Source organism: Struthio camelus, chromosome 26 (assembly GCF_040807025.1).
Source record: "Struthio camelus isolate bStrCam1 chromosome 26, bStrCam1.hap1, whole genome shotgun sequence".
In the NCBI taxonomy this organism is placed as follows: domain Eukaryota; kingdom Metazoa; phylum Chordata; class Aves; order Struthioniformes; family Struthionidae; genus Struthio; species Struthio camelus.
Window position 1 is genome coordinate 5,502,383 of NC_090967.1, and position 19,287 is coordinate 5,521,669.

Genomic DNA, 19,287 nt, shown 5'->3' on the forward strand with positions numbered 1-19,287 from the left:
GCTGGGACTTCAGAGTGAATGTCCACAACAGAGGTTATTCCCATCTTGGACATTAACTGTACTGTGAAATGAGCCTTTTCTTCTAGCATAGCCAGCTTCCATTACAGGTGTGACAAACTTGCATCTGCTTTTATGTTCAGGTCTACATTTAAAAGCCCTTTGCGTAGACTTTTGGGGAAGAAAACAGACAAGAAAATTCTGAAGGAGAGTCCTGATGTGATTGATGAAGGAGAAGGCCTTTCCTTTGTATCTTGTGTCCTGTTTGCAGAAACAGGAGGACCCCAGAAAGTTTCAGAAAGTGAGTTTCTGTGACTTTAGGAGAATGTGCAAGAATGCTTTAAAAGTCCTTCCCCAACTTCCTAATGTCATTGTTTCTGTAATGTTTTGCATGGCTACTGAGGAAATAAATGCTGCAGAATTCCATCATCCTGCTTTAGAATACAAATTAATTCCTTTTCCAGCTTCTTCTGGACAGCCAAGTCGCCTCCAGGTGGGAGAGCACCATGTAAAAGAGAGTAGTAAAACAAAGAAGAACCGTACTATTAAGATCAGCAAGATCTCGAGTGTGTCTCAGAATTGGCAAGCTCCCATGGTCTGTGAGATTAAAAATGCCAATGAACTGAAACATCTTGATGACTTCCTTCTAAACAAGGTAAAGTGAGCTCAAGTGTGATAAAATTCAGGTCAGTGTTCCCTGTTTGTGTGGAATTTCAAAGACAACTTTTCTAGGTGTAAGTTTCTATTATATTTTAAAGCAGAGGGGAATTGGTTTGATAAATTGACCAAATTAGGTCTGTATTAAGACCCTTTTTTTTCTTTCCTCTAAGTATTTGCATACATTATATTATATTACATTATATTCTGGTGACATTCATGTTAGTCCTTCATTTACTGTTCGCAAAAAAGTGCGCAGCAAAGGAGCAGTGTGAGTTTTAAGGAAGCAGAGGCAGTTCTTCAAAGTCTAACTCCTGTTGTCGTATCATCACAGCGCGTTAGGAAATGTTTTAAATAATTGGTATGGTCATAGACAACTAAGCCCAGTGACTGAAACTTAACACTGGCTGGATGTACTTGTTTTTATGAAATATGATGGAGATGTATTTGGCCTTTTAGATCAATGACTTGCACTCCCAGAAGTCTGGTGTTGAATGTTTATTTTTTGAAGCCACGGAGAAGTTTAGAGGAAATATCAAGACCATGTACTCTGCTCCTGTAAGTAGTAAATCTCAATGAAGTGAAAAGGTGATAGATAATTAAATGAATCAAGCATGCCGTTTAAGTGCTTGACCTACAGCTCTTTAACAAATGCAATTCTTAGCACAGAATTCAAAGTTGAATGTTAAAGCCGAAAAAATGATTGTATATTTCTGTACTGTAGTGTACATGTTACAGTTCTGCTGTTATCTTAAGCAGATTACTTTGTTTCCCTCTTCTTATTCACTCAGCTCTAAATTTTTTTAGAAATGGCTGGATGTTAGTGTCTTCAGCCTCTTCAGGTTGCTGTATTTAATCATCTAAGATAGTTGCCAGCAGTGTTTCCAATACTCTTCCAACTCAGCTTTCTCTCAGCCAAGTACCCTTCTGCAGCATAGTAGAGAAGTATGCTAAGTTATTTCTGTCATGGGCTGTTATCTTTTACTTTAATCGTGAGCGTGCTTTCTTGTCTCTGAACTGAAACACGTATTATAAAACTCTGAAGCTACCAACCGTATTCAAAAGACTGTCTTCTGAATAATAATTCTCCACACTCCCCAGAACGGACAAATCCACGTTGGCTACAAAGATCTGGTGGAAAATTACCAGCTTCTAGTTACAAATCTGGCAAAAGAAAGGGAGGAGAAAGAAGTCAAGCTGGTCTTGAATCTCTTCCAGTCCCTTCTGGATGAATTCACCAGAGGATATGCAAAAAAAGAGGAATCTGAGCAGCACAAGGTATAAAACACACTCTGTTACTGACTTAATGGGATGATTAAACAATGGTACTGTCTTAGGGTAAGGGGCCCATGTTACCTCAGAATGCTTTCCCATAGGGATCTTTATTCTTTGGGAAACATTTTCCACACGTGATTCCTGCACGTTACAAATTTCAAATGGTGAGACACCTTTATGGAATGTCCGTTATTTAACTTGTCCTTATATTTTCCGAATCTTAAAATGTTGGAGTATTTTCTTTCGTGAAAGCTTAGAGGTCTCGGAAGGTTTTGGAGATGGAATTGCTTTATCAGCAGACAGTGAGGTCTACTGATTTTTAGGAAGTTCCGAGTCTGTGTGAGCTCGGACAACCCTCATACAAGTTGGAGCTGCAGTATAGTGTCTCAAATGTACAGAGATGAGGTAGAGTCTGCGGAGCTGAGTAGGGAGACCAGGGTATGGAATTCCTGAAATTCAAAGACTAACGCTAGTTCTGTACCCCATTACAGCAAAGCAAAGCCCAGAAGAAGAAACGAAAACAAGATCGTGCGGTGAGTACTTTTTCTTCAAGCGTGCAGAAAAACACTCTTGAAAGAGCTAATTTTGTACTGAAGCTCTGCTTTTCATGCTAAATCACTTACCTCTTGTATGAAGGTGTGATGCAATATGGAGTTGTTTTCTGTAGATCAAAGAACTTGCTTACATAGGGATAGGTGGTAATCCAGCATGTTTTTGCTTGTCATTAGGTCTTAAAAGATGCTATGGACTATCTCAGTCATGGGGCTGTTTACAGGAAAGCAATATTAATAACAAACTATAGCTAATATATTACATAGATGAACTTTAACCGAGGCACGCAAGTCATGAAGTGACCCAGCAAACCCACCTGCCTTTAGGCTAGGGTGAAATCTGGTTTCAAGATCAAGGCTATCAGCTGTAATTGCAAAAAAAAAAAAAAACAAACAAAAAACAAAAAAAACCCCACAACTAAAATATGGTAGATAGCGTTTTAAAGAAAAGAAGCAAAATAATACATTAGTTTCTCCCTGTCTCCCACCAGATTGAAGAACACAACGGTCACGTATTCACAAGCTACCAAGTTAGCATTCGGCAGTCGTGTGAACACTGCTCGTCCTACATCTGGCCCATGGAGAAGGCCTGTCTCTGCAGTGGTAAGTGGAAAACACTTCATTCTTGCCACTTAGTTGACAAAATGCACAGATTCCTCATAGCTTTGGCTGGTCCAAACAGGGCTTAGTGAGGAGTACATGCAGATTATATAGTGAATAAGACAGGGAATTTAGCCTTTTAATGTGCTTTGAACCGTTTGTCACAATTGTTCCTCTCTCTAGTTTGCAAGTTGACTTGTCACAAGAAATGCATGTCCAAAATCCAAAGCAGCTGCACGTCCTGTGAAAAAAAGGTAAGAGTTCCAATTATAGATCCAGAATCCCATGCTCTGATACCATGAGTGATGCACGTAAAATGCCATCCTTTTTGCTTCAACAAAGGAAGAACTGATGTTCAGGCACTGACTAAACATTGCTGAAAGAATTAAGTTCCCTTCTCTGCCTGAATATAGTCTGGCACAGAGCAAGGCCCTGCAGTAGCAGAAACAGCACATTTTTTTCTAAAAGATGGTACTCCAGGCAATCTAGGAACCTCCTCCTTTAGAGCATGTGTGCTATGTTGGACAAATTGTTAAAGAAAACACTTCATGTACTGCAAATTAAAGTTGCACATACTGCTGCAGCTTAGGGAGTTTACCTTATGATCAAAAGCTTGTAGCAAGCTAGAGTAAAACATTCAGCTTTTGTTTCTGGAAATGTAAGTTAATTGTAGCATGAAACACGATTGAATTTTCTAGCCTGGGAACAGGTATTCACAGTACTTGATCTGCATCAATTCTAGAATGAACAGGATGCGGAACCACGTCACTTTGGAGTATGTGTGAGTGCCCTGACCAGTGAGAGAAACTCAGTTCCCATTGTCATGGAGAAGCTGCTAGAGTATGTGGAGATGCATGGCCTCTACACAGAAGGCATTTACAGGAAATCAGGATCAGCAAATCGCATGAAGGAGCTGAAACAGTTGCTGCAAGCAGGTCAGACAAAGTTGTCCATGCTTCTGACTTCCTTGCATATCAATTTTCCTTGCTCTTCTCTTCCATTCTGAAAGCATCTGCCACTTTTTAGTGTTTTCAAAACAGCTTTTTTGAGGGCATGTTTTCGTTGTGCAGTCTGTATGCTGTGTATTGGCTGGAAAAAGCTACTTAGTTGATAAATGCCTATCAGGAGACTTTTTCTTCTTCTTCTTCCTCTTCTTCTTCCTCTTCCTCCTCTTTGAGTTGCTGTTTGGATTCTGTGAGCAGAGGCGACATAATATAGTGTTTCTAGGATTGCTTCTTTGGGATCCTGTAGTATGCATCAAAGGAATGAGCTATTCCAGGTGAAACATCTTTTTTCAGATCCCAATTCAGTGAAACTGGAGAATTACCCTATTCATACTATTACTGGGATCCTGAAGCAATGGCTACGAGAATTACCCGATCCATTAATGACATCTGCACAGTACAATGATTTTCTCCGAGCCGTAGGTAGGTTTTAGAAATGTTTGGAGCGGTGTTTTTGTTTGTTTTTTAAACTTGTCCTTTACTTGAGCATCTGAGAAGTCCTTTTCCCAAGTTGGCCGAACATCTTCCTTCCAGCTGACTTACAGCAACGATTCTAAAGTTTTGACGTAAAATGTTTTTCAGAGAAACTTTCCTCTAGCTTACTTAATCTGATTTCAGTATTCATTTTCAGTAGCATAATGTCACTATATTATATTGCCCTTTCTAAAAATAGCAAGAATATGAATGGGTTTTCCTTCATGATGGCTTTTTCTTCTCCTTCATGTTCTGGACTAGAGCTAGGCATCCGCATACCTCAGATATCCCTTAGATTCATTTAATTTTAGTGGGACTTGGGCACCTTAAAATGCCTTTAGAGACCTGGATGTTTCACTTGGTGCTTGCTAACAACAGCATTCGAAAGAGCAGGAAAATTGCAGTGCCATCTAGGGCACTGTAACATCCGGTTATAACTATTGGTAAATGAAGTGAAGGTGGTAGCTTCTTAGAAAGTAATCTCGAACTACTGCACAGAGTTTGAGACAACTTCAGGAGGTGCTTGGCTGTTTTCCACTGGTGTTGCCCAGCAGTTATGATCTTGTGTTTTCTCCCCTTGTGCAGAACTACCAGAAAAACAGGAGCAACTCTGTGCCATTTATAGTGTCCTTGAACAGCTTCCACAAGCAAATCATAATACCCTGGAGAGACTCATCTTCCATCTGGTCAAGTAATGAACTTTTTCTTTTTGACAGTTTTTTGCCCTCTTATTTTGAGGGGTGTGTGTGTGTGTGTGTGTTGCTTTTTGGAATCCCTCTTGGAAGCTTTCTAAAAGCTTGAACCCTCTCCTGAATGTCAGTTTAGGGATTGTGTTGCTGATTTAGGAATGAAAGAATTCAAGTTGATAATTGTGTTTAAAAATAGAGGCATTCTACCAGCTGGTCTATTTGTATCAAATCAGGTAAGAAAACTTTGAAAACAAGTTAGATCTCATAGGATTGATGAGTGGTCTGTATGTTGATAGGTGCATTAGTGCATCAAGGATGTTAGCCTATTTGGTAGGGACTGCGTAAGGATTTTAAGTGCTGGCTTTAGGAGCAGAGGTAAAGGGGCTGCTTTCATCCAGGGAGCTTGAGAAGTTTGAGTGGCTCTGTGAACATAGATAAAAGTGAATTTTAGAGGAGGAACTAAATCACTAGCCAGATTTGCCATACTACCAAACTAGCTTGGCCTGGGTGGCTTCGTGTTCCTTTTTCTGATGCGTGAAACTTTGCCTGTTTAGTGGGTGTGAAATTCATCTTAAAAAAACATTTGCCTGAGCTGTTGTACGTACTTCAGTACCTTAGGGGTCTACCCATATCTGTGTTGGAACTCTCTGGCAAAGTTTGATCAAATTGCTTGTGTTCTAGCAAGATGCACTTAAAAAATCTTTTTTGCTCTGCACATTGAATTTCAGAGTGGCTTTGATAGAAGATGTCAACCGTATGTCACCCAATGCCCTGGCCATTGTTTTTGCTCCATGCCTCTTGCGTTGTCCTGATACCTCTGACCCTTTAACCAGCATGAAGGACGTTTCAAAAACAACAATGTAAGTTTTAGCAGTTTCCTGCAAAATAGTTCTTTGAAATACAGTGGAAGGACAGTACTACCACCTGCGTTTGTTAAAGCCTTGTGCGTATCAGGCTAAAAAAACGAGGATTAAGAGTTGCTGAAATCTGGCTCTGTTAGTGCATTAACCCTCCCCATTCTGGGGGGTTATATGCCAATTGTGTATTTTGCTGAGATGTAAATTAGTTTATTTCTACATTCTCCTGTTAAAATAATTGTCTCCTGCGTACTTGGCAATCCCCGACTCATTCCTTCTGAGATGCTCCTTAAGTGAGCAGAGATGCTCCTTGAAGGTTCTGCCCTTCATCCTCCTGACCCTCCAGCAGCTCTGGCTCTCTGAAAGCCCCTCAACATCTGCACTGCACGACCTGCCTCCAATACAAACAGAGTTTGAGAAATGACTGCTTTTTCCGCAGAGGTGGAAAAGGGCAGTTCCGGGATCATTCTCTGTCTACCAGCGTGTGCCAGCACAGGCAAAGAAACATAGAGGATGCAGCAGCAGTTAGCAGCCATGATATCTGTTTATTTACCAGTGTTGTGTAAGAAAGTCTGGTTATCTCAGAGGAGTAACGTGCTATTTAACAGTCTGTGTCTTGTTTTGCTTGCCTTGGTGGACTCTTTACCGTTATCATGCAACGCTACCCTTGTAAAGCATGCATTGGAGAGACTTTTATTGCAGACGATTCACGTATGTGTGTCAAACATCCCCAAGCCAGATACATTAGAGGACGTGATTTGATACCTCCACGCGTTTGTGAGGCATCTCATCCCACCATGGTTGTCCCCAGAGCTCATATAGTGCAAGGCTGCTCACTAAACTCTTGGCCTTTTGTCCAGGTGTGTAGAGATGCTGATAAAGGAACAGATAAGGAAGTACAAGATAAAAATGGATGAAATAAATCAGCTGGAAGCAGCTGAGAGCATCGCTTTTCGACGACTGTCATTGCTCCGGCAGAATACGGTAAGTGTTGAAATAAGCCACAGAACCACACCATCCAGGAGAAAGCATCCCACGAAATTCTCAGGAAGGGATGTGCTGCTTATTTGCCCTATCCATCCCATTCAGTAAGCCAAAGATCAGTGGTGGGATAATGAGAAAAAAGACTTGCACTTCCCAAAGCTGTAGGTAAGAGCTAAATGCACAGCTGTACTGGAGTCTCAGTTTGCTAAATGAAGGTGGGGGGGAGTATTTTCTTTTGTAGTGGTATAAATCTATTTCCTTACAACTCCATTAGTAGAATTAAGATTGCTGAGCCTGTTACATGGCAAAGGAGTTCCTTCACTTCAGAGATGGATGGAGGACAAAAATATTCTGTGTTTTATTAGGTTGAATATGATTTTTTGGTGTATGTGTGTGTTTTTTTTTTTTTTTAAATGTACTGGTTTAAAAAAAAACCTCTGATCAGAAGTCATATTATAGTGAATTTGGTCTTCATCTCTCTCTAGCTCTGGCCTGTAAAACTTGGGTTTTCTTCCCCTTATGAGGGGATGCTGGTATGTACACTGCGTGTGTTCAGAGTGCATGGTTCTTTCTCCTCAGTACTATTGCATGACTAAAAAAAAAAACCTACTACATGCGTTGTAACTTGGTTTTAATACTGTTTTGAACAATCAAGACTGCATGTGTTGGTGCAACTTTCTCCCCAAACTGCATGCAGTGCTGCTGACATGTTCTGTCCTAGCTTTGGATTAAAAGACATTCTGAACTTAACTTGTATTAGGTGTAATAATATTACTTATAAGTAACTACTAAACTAATAGAGGCTGGCAAATCAAGTTACTATGCTTTAAAGAAAAAAAAAAAAAAGTAATAAAACCCCAGAAATCAGGTGAATATAAAATTTTGTCTATTACCTTTTGAAACATTTGTATGGATAACTAACAGCTCTTCATCAATTCCATCAGCCCTTCATTTGGCCTGTTTTTCTTTTACCTTCAACTAGCAAACAATCCAGACTTGCATAGCTTCCTGTGACTGTAAAGTGCAACACACAAATTTATCTTGCAGAATAAGAGCCCACAGGCCAAAGGAGATGACAGCAACAACTCAGAACTAGGCTCATTGCGTGAAGAGGAGGAAGTTTCTGAAGCTGATAATCGGGAAAAGGAGATTCTCATTGATCGCATCCAGTCAATAAAAGAAGAAAAGTAAGTCACAGCTTTGAAAACCCTTTATCTCTGTACCTCCTGCCCTTTGCCTTTGGAGGTAACATTCAGGTTACTATCTGTAACTATGTTACAGACAGTAAGGCAGCATACTTTTTTTTTTTGTCCAAAATTATCTAGTTAATTACATTCTATAGACCTTCGTAAAGGTGGAAAGGAAAATGCAAAGGACTAGGCAGAAGAAAATGCCATGAGACTTATTGCTCAATGACTAGGTGCAGGAAAGGTCACTTCTAAAATCTGTGCTGCTTAAAGTTGCTCATATCTGAGACATTGTCTACTAGAGTGCTCCATTGTGTGTTTTGATGTAGGGAAGATATAACTTATCGGTTACCTGAGCTTGATCAGAGAGGCTCAGATGAGGAAAATGTAGACTCCGAGACCTCAGCAAGCACAGAGAGCCTGCTAGAGGATAGAAGAGGACGGATGGATACCGAAGGTCAGTATTAAGGTAGTGTGTGCTTTCTTTTTAATTCTACATATTTTACTGCATACAGCCAGGTGACCATATGCTATCTGGTCACAGTTGCTTGTGTCAAGCCCCTTTTTTTATGCGTGCTTTTAGCATCTAAGTATCTTTTTTCTTCAAAGGAAATACTTTTTCTGGATTACGCTGCCATGCTCGGAGTTCCAGTATGCCTGCCAAAGACACTTGTACAGTGCCTTCTCTTTCGCAGACCTCTTCAAATTCTTCCCTTGCATCCCTGGCTTCAAGACACAGATTATCTTTAACACTGGCCAAGATTAAAGTGCCCCGTCGAACTCCAGTGATGCCAACAGCAAATATAAAACTTCCTCCTGGGATTTTCAAATGTACAGAATCCCAGGAGAGGACTTCAGCTAGTGAAGAGTCTCAAATAACTGTGAGACGAAGGGGGCAGCCAGCAAGGCGAACTGATAAAATCCACTCTGTATACATTGCACAAGGGTCTGCAGTGGCCCACGCTCAGGAACTTTTGGACGAATATGAACCAACAGCGAAAGTAAAACGGAGGTTTTCGGACCCTTACTCTCACATTCCCTGTACAGAGAAGTGAAATATTTAAGCTATCTGGATTCTTTTTGAAGTTGACTACAGCTTTGGCTTTAACCCTTCGAAGGCTGTGAACTTGTTCATGTTCTTTTAAGTGGCTGCTAGGGAGGCAGTCCGGAAATGTACAGTACTGTAAGGGTTAGACAAGGTTGTTTAAAACAAATAATATTCCTCACTTTAAATTAAAACCCTGCAAAGAAAGTAGAACATAAATCTACATTGAGTAAAACACATGGGCTGAGTGTACAAGAAGAAATTAATGGCCCCTCCATTCTGCTGCCGTGCCTTTTTGTATTTGCCTTACAACGGACTCTTAACAGGACCAACGGTGAATTTGGGTCAGTGTGTGTTGCCTTAATTTTTTTACGTTTTTATGACAACTTTGTGTGGTTTACAAAACTGTTATTGTTGTAATAGCCTTAACCATGACCAAAATATCTAAAAACGTTTATTAATACATTGCACTTTTTAAATATACATGCGTTAGGTTATCCGTGTCCTCTTGCCAGCGTCTGCCTCTTCTAGGGAACAAATTCTTAGGAATCATTATCTTTGGTCACCCTTTCCTGAAGAATTAAGAAAGCTTGCTGCTCAGAGGAAGCGCTAACAGCAAGCCATGCCACGTGAAGAATTTCAGGGCTCTTTGCGCGCACGGCGCTGCATCTTCCCCTGACACCTGCTGCTGCGTCCAGCCCGGTCCCGCGTCCCCCAGTTCGTTTCTGTGCGGGGAAATCGCTGAGGGCGAGGCGCAGCAACACAACAAATGCCTTGAAACAGCCAGGCGTGCTCGAACTTTGTACGGAATTGGTCTCAATCGCTACTTATGGGCCTTGCATGGTCTTTAATTTCAGAGCGGTGAAGGGAAGGTGCAGCATCGACGCTGCTGGGAGCTTTTGTCTCAGCCGCCGCTGTGCCTGCCCCAGCCAGCGCCAGCCGCAGGGGCTCCTAGCAGCAGCTCTCTCTTTCTCTCTCTTCCCCCTCCCCCCCCCTTCTTCAGTCTTAACAATTTCTGTTAATAAAACGTCGCCGGGCGCAGGGCGGAAGCAGGCGCTCGCCGCCTCTCCACACGGCCTGCGCCCCGCCCCGGCCCGCCCCAAAATGGCGCCCCGCCCCAAAATGGCGCCCGCCGCCCCGGAAGCGGCGCTGAGGCGCCTTCCGGCGAGGAGGGGCGGCCATGGCGGCGACGCGGCTGGAGCTGAACCTGATGCGGCTGCTGAGCCGGTGCGAGGCGCTGGCGGCAGAGCGGCGGGACCCTGAGGAGTGGCGGCTGGAGAAGGTGAGACGGGCCGGGCTGGGCTGAGCGGTGCCGTTGGCCTCCTCGCGGGAAGCTCCGCGTCCCTGAGGCGCTGGCGAAAGCCCTGGGCCGTGCTGCGGCCTGCGCCTGGCGCCTCGTCCTTCCTCAGCGCTGGCGCTCAAAGAGCCTTTTCCTCCTCAGTACGTGGCGGCTCTTGAGGACATGCTGCGCGAGCTGAAGAAGCAGTCCAGGTGAGACGCTCCCCCGAAACCCTTTGGGGTGGGCGAGGGTCCTTCGCGGTTGCCGCGCTCTCCTCCCTTCCTGCGAGAGCGGCAGAGCCGGAAAAGGGGTGTTGGCGAGGGGAGAACCGCGCCTGCAGAGCAGGTACCCCACGGCCCCTCACGGACATGCTGCTGGACCCAGGCTCCGCGCCCGAGCTGTCTGCGCCACTGAGAACCTGCTTGCCGGGGCGCAGCTGCAAGGGCCTCCCTGGCTCGCGCTTCTTTCTGCTAGAAGATACTTCTTTGAAGAATAGCGTGTTTCTTCTGAAAGTCCCCTCAGCAACAGAAAATGCTGATGCTTTCTGGTTTGCATAAGGTTTTCCCCCTCCCCCTTCCCTCTCAATTCTTGCAGCAAGCCTGCCCCGGAACTGCTGAATGAATACTCCCGCAAAGTGGACTTCCTAAAGGGACTTTTAGAAGCTGAAAAATTGGTAAGATCTTCTTGAAATTAGTTCTGCTTGAAAATTGGTAAGATCTGCTTGAATTAGTTCTGCTTGAAAAGACGTGAAGGCTCTCCACTTATGCTTGTCGTGTTGTCTTGTTTCTATGTCTTTATCTTATTTCTCAGAACAACTCTGGTTATAATTTATCAGACAATTTGTAAAAACATGAATAAATATATTGGGGTTTATGTCCTTTTTAAAAAGAAAGCGATATATGACGTTCAGAACATCTCCTTTTCAAAAATATGCTAGAGTATGTCATGTCTCTGTCATCCTTTCTTCTGTGATGTGAGGTACAGGGGCAGGCATTTTTCGTTCGGTTTAACATGTCTTTTGTGTGGCATCACGTACATCTGGAGAGCTATGAAATGCTGATAGTCTATGCTGCAGTTAGTCTGGATCCGGTCAGTGCTGTTGACCACGCTTATGTCACTGTTCTGCAGGAAGCAGCTGTGGAAGTACTCCCTGAATCCTTGCTAGTCACGCATCCAGGTGATCTCACTCTGCTGATTGCGATGCTCATGACTTTTTCTTACCTTTTCTGGCATTTAGTCATCATCAACTGAAAAGGCACTGGCAAATCAGTTCTTGGCCCCTGGACGTACCCCTACCACAGTTAAAGAGAGAACTCCAGCCACCAAAACAGTTCATTTGCAGACAAAGGCTCGTTGCACAGGCAAGATGAGGAGTGAGCTGCTTGGTACAGTAGGTTTTGCTGCTGCTGCTTTTTTATTGCTAGTTTATAGGCTGTCTTTTGTGGTGTTCAGCTGCCTTTGGTAGCTGTCCTCAGATGTCTCCCAGGCTGGGTGGGGAGTCTGCTTTTTTTGGTTTGGCTATTCTAACTACCAGGTATAGGGAGGATGTTGGGACTGGGAGACTGTCTTTGACCATGCTGTATGCGCCTTTTCAATGGCCTTGCATAATCGTCTGTTTCTTTTCTCTTTCTGCCTCCCCAGGATCCCTTGGCTATCAATGGTAAGTGTAATCTGTTGTTTTTTCTCACTTTAGGTGACCTGAGTCTTGCAGGAAGAGAGGAAGGTCAGGTGTTAAAGACTAGCCACAGTGTACCTTAAGTTAGCAACTCATAGTCTTGGAACTCTTAGTTCCAAGGTGGCAAATAAAACAAGCTAAAGTAGCTGAAAGCATAATCAGTACAGCGTTATCAATCGTTACGATGATTGTTATGATGATCCAGTCGTCAGTACAGCAGCAGGGATTTGCAGGAACCTATTTTGCTAGAATTCATACAGAAACAGACGTTCTAATTATAGAACTAGCCAGGACAATTTAGGCTTATTATTGCTCCTGTTCTTTCTGCTCGGACCAAATCACGTATTCACGTCCTCTTAAGCAGACAACCATGTTATTCGTGTAGGGAACTGGTAGGAATTAATTTACTGTTTATGTAGCTTCTGTTAAAGTGGCTGGAGCTAGGCCAGCCTAATGTGTCCTAAAAGAGAACATCAGGACACGTAAGCTTAAACTATGCCCTCAGGGATGTGATTCATCTGTTTTTGTTTTCTTCTCAAGTCATACGTATGATGTTATGCGTTACCTTTTCCCTGGGGGAAGCAGGTAGACATTTGAAATCTGTCTTGATATAGAGGGCCAAGTAGGAATAAATCTTTGGACATCTAAAAATCCCTTACGGAAGACTTTTTTTCTTCAGTTTGTGATAGGAATTTATAATCTGCTCTAATACAAATGTAACTCTTCTTTTTCAGATTCTGAGGAGGTGAACGTAAGGAAGCGGAAGTAAGTCCAAGCTTCGTGTTCTGATTATTCATGCTTTGGAAACTGCTTTCCCAAAGCTCTTTTAATCATAGATGTACTACTTCCATTTGGATGAACTTTAGTGCCTGTTTGTAAAAACTGAATGATGAATGACTTCAGCTGACTCGGCTGTTCTTTTTGTCTTGTCAAGAGATGTACAACCTGGGGAAACTTTGGGAGAACAACCCACCAAGAAGTATAAATCTCCATCTTTTTCCCTTCTGCTCTTGCAGAGGCCTTGTGTCTGATGAGAAGCAGTCTGCAGTGGAGCTGGATGCTGTGTTACAACACCATCAGGATATGCAGGAGAAGTTGGCTGAAGAAATGCTCAGTTTGGCTCGCAGTCTGAAAAACAACACTCTGGCTGCACAGAACGTGATAAAACAAGATAACCAGGTAGCGCGTGTTACAGTGGTAGGCTTCCACTTTAGCAACCTAGAAGACTGAAGTGCTGAAATATTAATTACGATGCCTATAATTTGCTTTGAGATGGGATTAGAGGGGGGAAAGTTGCAGACAATACCTTTCTGCCTTCTATAAGACAGTTGAGCTTTTCCTTTGTTGCAAGAAATAAGTGGTCAGAACTTTCAAATCTGACTGAAGCTAAAAGCCGCTTGTAAGCTTCCATAAATGTTACTATACTTGTGGAACTGCTAGTACTTCACTGCTTTGAGAATTAGAACTTTTTTTTTAAATTAAGTCCTTAACCCATTTATAACGACCTTGTTTGTACAACTCAGTTGTGTCAGCAGCCCTTGACCTAACTCCTGGACAGCCTTAGCGCGTTTTCTTCTCCTTGTATCTCTACTGATGCACCATTTGTTCTCTTTGTTCCCCAGACATTATCACATTCCCTCAGGATGGCAGACCAGAACTTTGAGAAGCTCAAGGATGAATCTGACCGCCTTGAACAGCACGCAAAGAAATCAGTCAACTGGCTACTTTGGATAATGTTAATTGTAGTTTGTTTTATATTCATCAGCATGATCCTCTTTATCAGAATTTTCCCCAAACTAAAATGATTTTTTGCACCTGCCAGAAGTGAGAGTTGGAAAGTTTGCCTGGTATGATAAGTGCTACCTTGCAATGAAATTGATTATTGACAGTCTGCCACCTGTCATGTCCCAAAAGAGGTCATCCAAGGCCTACCGTTGCATCTCTCTTGTCCCATCTCTGGATTCAGTGAATGATTTCATGGGGAAGGTTTGCTGGGCTCAGATATTTGGTTATTTCTTTTACTTAGTTAATATTGTTGCCCGTTCCTTGAGCAAAGAACTGGGATAAAGATGGCAGATTACGCTGAGCTCCTAAAAAGCTCCTTAGGTGTTATCCTCTGTGTCTTTAATGGAGTTGTGGCAAACATTATGACTCCTCTAAAAGGAGTTTACTTGATACAAAGTTAATTAACAGTCATTTGAAGTCGTATGATTTTTCCTGTCTTTACAGCTCTCCTGTACTGAACTAGGACCATGCTGCAAGCAGAATACTTAATTACAAAGGTTATGCATGTATACTAGTGTAGGGTATAGGAAGAGAACCCTGCCATTGAGTTGCTAGCCTGGCTCAGATTCAGAGAATGGTGACAGGTAAAGCTAATCTCAGGCTTACCTTCTTCCCAGATGGGTGTTTGCCGTTGCAATCTTCTTCAGTTTAGTTACCATAGAAGGGCTGAAGCCACATGAAGCGTTTGCTTCCCTTTTTGTGTGCGCAAATGTTCTCAGTGAGTCAGTCTATTATATCAACGCTGTTGCATCAAGAATTACTGGCTGTCACCCTTGCACTGTGGAGCTGTACGCAGAGCACTCTCCATATGGTACAGATCTCACCTGTGTGAATATTGTTCCCCCATAAAACAAGGGCAGAGGAAGCTGGTGTCTTCAAGATATATTAAAAAAAAAAAAAAATCAGTTGTTATTTTTTGAGACAAACTGTTCTGCTCGAGAGTGGTTGTGTCAAATTTGTATTCCTAAGAGCTCACTGCCCTAAAGCAGAGATGAAATAAATCAGAATGAATACTTTGTCAAAACAGTTACTTTCCTCGAGCCCTTGTTTTTCTAGTAGTAGGGTTTGTCATGACTGAGTGAGAGCTATTTTCAAGTGTTTGTGATGATCTAGAAGCAAAACATTATGCGTTGTGGGCTATAGTTTCTGGGAGCGTTACTCAAGTGTTGGTCTTTCAACGTGTACAGTGCTTCACATACTGAGAAGTGGGGAGTAAAAGATGATTCCAAAGTGTTCTTTTGGCATTTTTATTGCTGTTCTGAACCACTAGATGGGGTATTCTAGGCCTTCCAGAGCAGCTTTGGATTAGAGGAAGGGGAGGAACAGCTCTGTTTGTCACAACGATGGAGTTTCTATGGAAGTCCAACCAACTGGTTCAACACATAATTTAGTATTTCAGAATTACTCTTTGTTCTTTACAAAAACAACCATGCTAATGTAGACACTAATGTTTTTACACAAAGTATTTTTTATCATTTAGCTGGATGTGTACATGGTTTAGTATGCTAGTCATTTATGCGTTATCAAATGACTGATTATGCAATGAAGTACAGCTTTTGCTTCTTGTAGCTACTCATCTGTGCGATATGCAACCTCTTATGCTAAACTCTTAGAGAAGTTTATAGTTGTAGCGAGTAATAATTTGTGGAGGTTTCGACTTCTACAACTTTTTCCTGAACTGTAATATCTAACTTTTTACTGTGTTTCATTAGTGAATGCTGGGTCTCAACATTATTTTCTAATTCTGATTGTTTACTACTTTCCGTGAAGGTATTTCAGGGCTGAGCTCTTCTTTTAGAGCAGAGTTTGAATTTAGTACTCGAATTTTTTTGAGTGTTATTGGAATGATATAACAGTAATGCTGCATCATTGTCTACAACATTTTCCCCATTATTACTTGAAATAAACTGTTTTTTTTCCAGCTTGCAAAAGACTTGGTGCATCATTGCGGGAAAGTTTAAGCTGAGTTTTGCTATCAGCCATGTGTTGGCAATAACTTTTTGTCACTTACAAATCAGGAACTCACTTGGAAGTACCTGGAACTACTAGTAAAAGCTTGTCCCCAGGCAGACAGTGAGCCCTCCCAGTCAACAGCAATTCCTTTTACAAAGAAGCCTGTTAAGAAATCATTTCAGAACCAGATCCTATTTAACTTTTGACCATTGACATTTCATGGGTGTTTTTTATTATGAAGGCTAAACTGCCAGAACTGAAAGTGAATGCTGTAACTACTAACGCCTTTTATAGTATCTAGCATGATCGTTAAGCGTAGCACCTCAAGCACTGCACTGAGATTCTGGCTGCCTCTGACCCAGTGGAAGAATGTTACCTTCTGAACTGGCAAGCCAAATGGATTAATTGTCTCAGTGGCCAGCAATCTCTCTGCACACAATGACTCTTTTGTCAATTGGCAGTTGCAATCTTTGCTTTCCTTGCGTTCATTTAGTAGTTGTAGTAATTCAAGAACACTTTGAAGCTCTCTGCCGGTAGTATTTTAGAATAAACAATCAGGCAAGACTTTGTGACATTTCATAGATGGAGTGGCAGCTTTTATTTTTGACTAATGTATAGGTGGTGGTTGGATGATCTGCTAGTTTAGCCTGCAACTCCATTTAATAACATCGTGCTCTGATATGTTTCTCTTTACAGAATAGTGTTATATACAGAAATGGTTTTCTGGAAGTTGCAAACACTGTGAAGTGAGAATTGCTTAACTTTCCCAAAAGCTTGGGAAATCCAAGTGGAGAGATGTTTATCAGGCGTAGGGTTGGGCCTTGGTTGGCTTCTTGGCAGGCTACCTACTTTCAGACAGTAAGTAACAAAAAAAAAAAAATCTTTTGGAGACTTGGGTCATGTCAGGTCAGCGAAAGCAGCAGTTTTTGAGCCTGGCAGCAACAGAAACTATGGATCAGTCTAAGCTTTTCCGCCAAACGTTCTTGGCGGCAGACTCTATATACGAGATTTAATTTTTGAGCTGTATCCTCAAAACACAGCTAGATTTGATTTAGGATTTTTAGAGTATATAGGCTGTGAGTGCATGAATAGGGGGAGCAAAACATTGTATGCAATGCTTCCTGTGGCTGGGTAATGAATATTTAGGCTTGTTTTGGGCATATGTTTCCTTGGCTTTATCTAACAAAGCTACTGTGTATTAGACTTAATAGGCTGTGAGCAGCCTTCCAAAACTGGTAGCTGTTATGCCAACTGGGTATCTTTGTAAAAGAATGAAAAAGATGGAGTGACGGCCAAGGTTCTGTTCTGAATCTTTGCTCCCTGTGTGATACTGGGCAAGTCACTTCCATTCTCTTTACCTCTGCTATAAAACTGAAATGATACCTCAGAAATCAACATCTTATAACTAACTACTAGTCTTAAGCATGAAAAAAGTGCCAATAACATCTTACAAAATCTATTTCAACCATGATAACATAGCAGAGAGGAGCAGAAAACAATAATCAAATGTCTTGCTCTACAGTAGCATGTTGCTACTGTTTCAGAGCCCTACAGCTCAGTGCAAGATTGGCTCATTGTTCTTGTGATCAGGATCTACCACGTTGCTGAGGCTTGTTCTGCTCACACCGTGTGTTCCCACTGAACAGGAGTGACATTAAAAACTGACGTAGCTAAATCAACACCACCTGTCACATGAGACCACTGTGACATTTCTGTCATGAACACTACCTCCTAGTAGGAGATGAAGTGGGAAGCAGCAGCAGTTAGTGAATAATGGATTAGATATGCCTGACTTGTAACATTTACAAAGCACTTGGGTGTGTCTCCTAGCTACAGAACAAACTGGTTATCAGAATGGTAACTAAAAGTTCTGTGTTGCCCAAATTGCAAAAACTGAGATAAAGCAGTGTGGCGCATGCAGTTACGGTTTGCTGAACTCTGCTGTGCTGCCCGGAAGGTTGTCCCTCCAAAGTAGATTCTGGATCAGCAAAAGCGTGCATTAGTAAATAAAAGGTGTACCGTAGATGAGAACTGGTGTAGCCAGTTGGCGGCCTGGGGCATGGCATGCCCGTGCTACGTACGGAGTGTGACTGCTGCTGCAGCCGCTGGCTTGCCCATGGCTGTTGATAGAGAACAGCATGCCTGGCAGCAGTGGAGTAGGTTGTGCAAACCAGATACGGGGTTTGTTTAAGTGGGTTGTGAGAAGCTGTAGGAAAGAACAGTGGAGGGGGCAGTGGATGAGGAGGCTGGAGGGGTCTGAAGGCAGTTGTACTATGGATGTGTATTTGCCTATCTTAGTGTGAAGCTGTGTCTGGCTGTCTCCCAGCTGAGCCCTGCTCGCTGACACAGGTTGGGAGCGTTGATTGTCGTGTGGGTCTTGTAGCAATCACAAAAAATCTAGTAACATCCTGAGCTGCAGAGGGTGATACTGAATTAGAACATGAATGTCTTGATAAGGAATGGAAATTAAGTTGAATATTGCATTCCCCTCAGTGACATCCAAAAACGTAAACTGGACAAAACCAGAAACCGAACAACAACTAAAGATACAAGGAGGCAGCATTGCAGTAGGCCATGAACAGCAGTGATTTCCTTTGCATCCTTCATCTCCACTTTCTCTGGACTCCATGTGGCAGAGAGATGCCCCCTGCCATTTTCACCTTGAGCAGCAGTTGTATCTGCTAATGCAACAATAGAACTGTCCAGAAGGATCTGACAAGGTTTCCTGTTTCGACAGCAAAAACCTGGGACTTCTTTCCTTAGCACGTAAAGTGACCGGATCTTCATCCTCCGAGCTTTCTTCCATTGAGAGGAGAGTAGTCGCTTAGCGGATTTGGTGTGGACGGAAGGAAGGGAAAGAAAGGAACTTTGTCAATCCATGACGTGAAATATTTTGTATTAGGAGATTTGGCAAATAGTTCTGTGTGACTGCAAACAGGATGAGATAAATTTCCCAAGGTCAGCTCTCCTGTACACTTGGCTTTCGGGCTAGTCACTGAGAAGTCAATTCTGTAACCTTTACAGCAACATCCTGCCAGTGATGCAGACACTCAGCTATTGTTGGCTTCAACAGCAACTCTTCTGCATCTTCAAAGGACAGGAGGCTGAATAACGTACGTGCTGCATGGTGAGAACTTGAGAGCAGGAAAGTGGGCTTGAAAAATCAATTCTTAATAAAAATAAGGCAGCCTGAGGGGGATCCCAACAAGAACCTTTTCCTCCCTAACTTTTTCCAGGAAACGCTTTTCGCCTAGGGAATTGGAACCTGTTCTTAG

At 42.4% G+C, this 19,287-nt stretch overlaps 2 protein-coding genes across 24 annotated transcripts in view; both read left to right on the plus strand.

Annotated features, from left to right (window-relative positions):
• The window catches only part of MYO9B (myosin IXB), a 46,780-nt gene extending 36,977 nt beyond the window's left edge, over positions 1-9,803 (plus strand). For 14 of the 23 annotated variants that reach the window (XM_068920113.1, XM_068920124.1, XM_068920121.1 and 11 more), the window contains 16 exons: positions 141-298; positions 462-652; positions 1,114-1,212; positions 1,756-1,932; positions 2,421-2,462; positions 2,972-3,083; positions 3,264-3,334; positions 3,823-4,015; positions 4,379-4,507; positions 5,144-5,249; positions 5,976-6,107; positions 6,965-7,088; positions 7,574-7,621; positions 8,136-8,275; positions 8,605-8,732; positions 8,885-9,803. In XM_068920113.1, coding sequence (XP_068776214.1) covers positions 141-298; positions 462-652; positions 1,114-1,212; positions 1,756-1,932; positions 2,421-2,462; positions 2,972-3,083; positions 3,264-3,334; positions 3,823-4,015; positions 4,379-4,507; positions 5,144-5,249; positions 5,976-6,107; positions 6,965-7,088; positions 7,574-7,621; positions 8,136-8,275; positions 8,605-8,732; positions 8,885-9,330 — 2,296 coding nt within the window. In that variant the 3' untranslated portion in view covers positions 9,331-9,803. Of the gene's footprint in view, positions 1-140; positions 299-461; positions 653-1,113; positions 1,213-1,755; positions 1,933-2,420; positions 2,463-2,971; positions 3,084-3,263; positions 3,335-3,822; positions 4,016-4,378; positions 4,508-5,143; positions 5,250-5,975; positions 6,108-6,964; positions 7,089-7,573; positions 7,622-8,135; positions 8,276-8,604; positions 8,745-8,884 lie in introns of all 23 variants that reach the window. The other 9 variants (XM_068920132.1, XM_068920135.1, XM_068920134.1 and 6 more) reach the window with 3 other exon arrangements.
• Positions 9,804-10,367: 564 nt separating this feature from the next.
• USE1 (unconventional SNARE in the ER 1) lies at positions 10,368-15,990 on the plus strand. Its single transcript, XM_068920148.1, has 8 exons — positions 10,368-10,602; positions 10,762-10,811; positions 11,194-11,272; positions 11,837-11,989; positions 12,241-12,259; positions 13,009-13,039; positions 13,291-13,453; positions 13,897-15,990. Exons 1-8 carry the CDS (start codon positions 10,501-10,503, stop codon positions 14,077-14,079), a joined length of 780 nt encoding a protein of 259 aa, XP_068776249.1. The 5' UTR covers positions 10,368-10,500; the 3' UTR covers positions 14,080-15,990.
• Positions 15,991-19,287: the final 3,297 nt, after the last annotated feature.

Excerpts from the sequence above, each read along its gene's own strand:
- USE1 (XM_068920148.1), top strand. The coding sequence starts at position 10,501 with ATGGCGGCGACGCGGCTGGAGCTGAACCTGATGCGGCTGCTGAGCCGG. Across the intron at positions 10,603-10,761 it reads AGGAGTGGCGGCTGGAGAAG|TACGTGGCGGCTCTTGAGGA; the intron begins GTGAGACGGGCC and ends TTTCCTCCTCAG. Across the intron at positions 10,812-11,193 it reads GAGCTGAAGAAGCAGTCCAG|CAAGCCTGCCCCGGAACTGC; the intron begins GTGAGACGCTCC and ends CAATTCTTGCAG.